Source organism: Oncorhynchus tshawytscha, unplaced genomic scaffold (assembly GCF_018296145.1).
Source record: "Oncorhynchus tshawytscha isolate Ot180627B unplaced genomic scaffold, Otsh_v2.0 Un_scaffold_1072_pilon_pilon, whole genome shotgun sequence".
NCBI classification, from domain to species: domain Eukaryota; kingdom Metazoa; phylum Chordata; class Actinopteri; order Salmoniformes; family Salmonidae; genus Oncorhynchus; species Oncorhynchus tshawytscha.
The window spans coordinates 168,334-170,000 of NW_024609709.1; the positions used below are offsets into that span (position 1 = coordinate 168,334).

Here is a 1,667-nt window from a genome sequence, read left to right on the forward strand (position 1 = left end):
GACATGTGAATGATGGACAGTAGATGGACATGTGAATGATGGACAGTAGATGGACATGTGAATGATGGACAGTAGATGGACATGTGAATGATGGATAGTAGATGGACATGTGAATGATGGACAGTAGATGGACATGTGAATGATGGATAGTAGATGGACATGTGAATGATGGAATGATGGACATGTGAATGCTGGATAGTAGATGGACATGTGAATGATGGACAGTAGATGGACATGTGAATGATGGATAGTAGATGGACATGTGAATGATGGACAGTAGCTGGATAGTAGATGGACATGTGAATGATGGACAGTAGATGGACATGTGAATGATGTAGATGGACATGTGAAGATGGATAGTAGATGGACATGTGAATGATGGATAGTAGATGGACATGTGAATGATGGATAGTAGATGGACATGTGAATGATGGATAGTAGATGGACATGTGAATGATGGATAGTAGATGGACATGTGAATGATGGATAGTAGATGGACATGTGAATGATGGATAGTAGATGGACATGTGAATGATGGACAGTAGATGGACATGTGCAAGACCGTACGTCCCAAATGGCACCCTATTCCCTTTAGCGTATGATGCACTACTTGGGCCCGCAGGGCTCTGGTCAAAAGCAGTACACTATGTAGGGAATAGGGTGCCATTTGAGCCGTAACCAATGAGACGGATAGAGCAGCAGGACTCCAGCCCCCAGAACCAGCCTGGGTCACAGTACAGACAGGAAGACCAAACAGGGTCGTGTTCATAAGTGCACACCGTAGCAAAACGTAAATAAAGTTTCTTATTGGACTGGAAGTTGCAGTCTGTTTTCTGCCTTTTGAACGCACAAGTGTTTCTTACTGGACACGTTCAGGTAGTCCCTCCCTGTTTCAGTCCTGGGCCTAATAAACATGACCCAGGTGTGTGACCAGTGGCCACAAAAGTCACACTAAGGGCACCACAACACAGGACAGTCAAGGTGGTTATAGCCTGGTTCCCTCCTCAGGGCACCACAACACAGGACAGTCAAGGTGGTGATAGCCTGGTTCCCTCCTCAGGTCACCACAACACAGGACAGTCCAGGTGGTGATAGCCTGGATCCCTTCTCAGGTCACCACAACACAGGACAGTCCAGGTGGTGATAGCCTGGATCCCTTCTCAGGTCACCACAACACAGGACAGTCCAGGAGATGATAGCCTGGTTCCCTCCTCAGGTCACCACAACACAGGAGGGTCCAGGAGGTGATAGCCTGGATCCCTTCTCAGGTCACCACAACACAGGAGGGTCCAGGAGGTGATAGCCTGGATCCCTTCTCAGGTCACCACAACACAGGACAGTCCAGGAGGTGATAGCCTGGTTCCCTCCTCAGGTCACCACAACACAGGACAGTCCAGGTGGGAAAAGCCTGGATCCCTTCTCAGGTCCCAGTAAGTGTTGTTGCTAACCCAGGTGTCGTCCTTTGATTTCCTGTGGACAACAGAAAGACATATTCTTTACCTGAACTGAATAAGGAAATACCTTCTAAAAAGAATCAACACAAAAAGATCATGATGCAAAACACAGCCTCGTCATCATCATCATCAGCCTCGTCATCATCATCAGCCTCGTCATCATCATCAGCCTCGTCATCATCATCTGCCTCGTCATCATCATCAGCCTCATCA

The 1,667-nt window shown here is 47.6% G+C and overlaps 1 protein-coding gene across 1 annotated transcript in view; it reads right to left on the reverse strand.

Moving 5' to 3' along the window:
- Positions 1-411: 411 nt before the first annotated feature.
- Positions 412-1,667, reverse strand: part of LOC112241973 (oxysterol-binding protein-related protein 3-like) — a 128,106-nt gene continuing 126,850 nt past the window's right edge. Inside the window, 1 exon segment of the mRNA XM_042317155.1 lies at positions 412-1,470. Within this exon segment, the coding sequence (XP_042173089.1) occupies positions 1,374-1,470 (97 nt within the window). The 3' untranslated portion in view covers positions 412-1,373.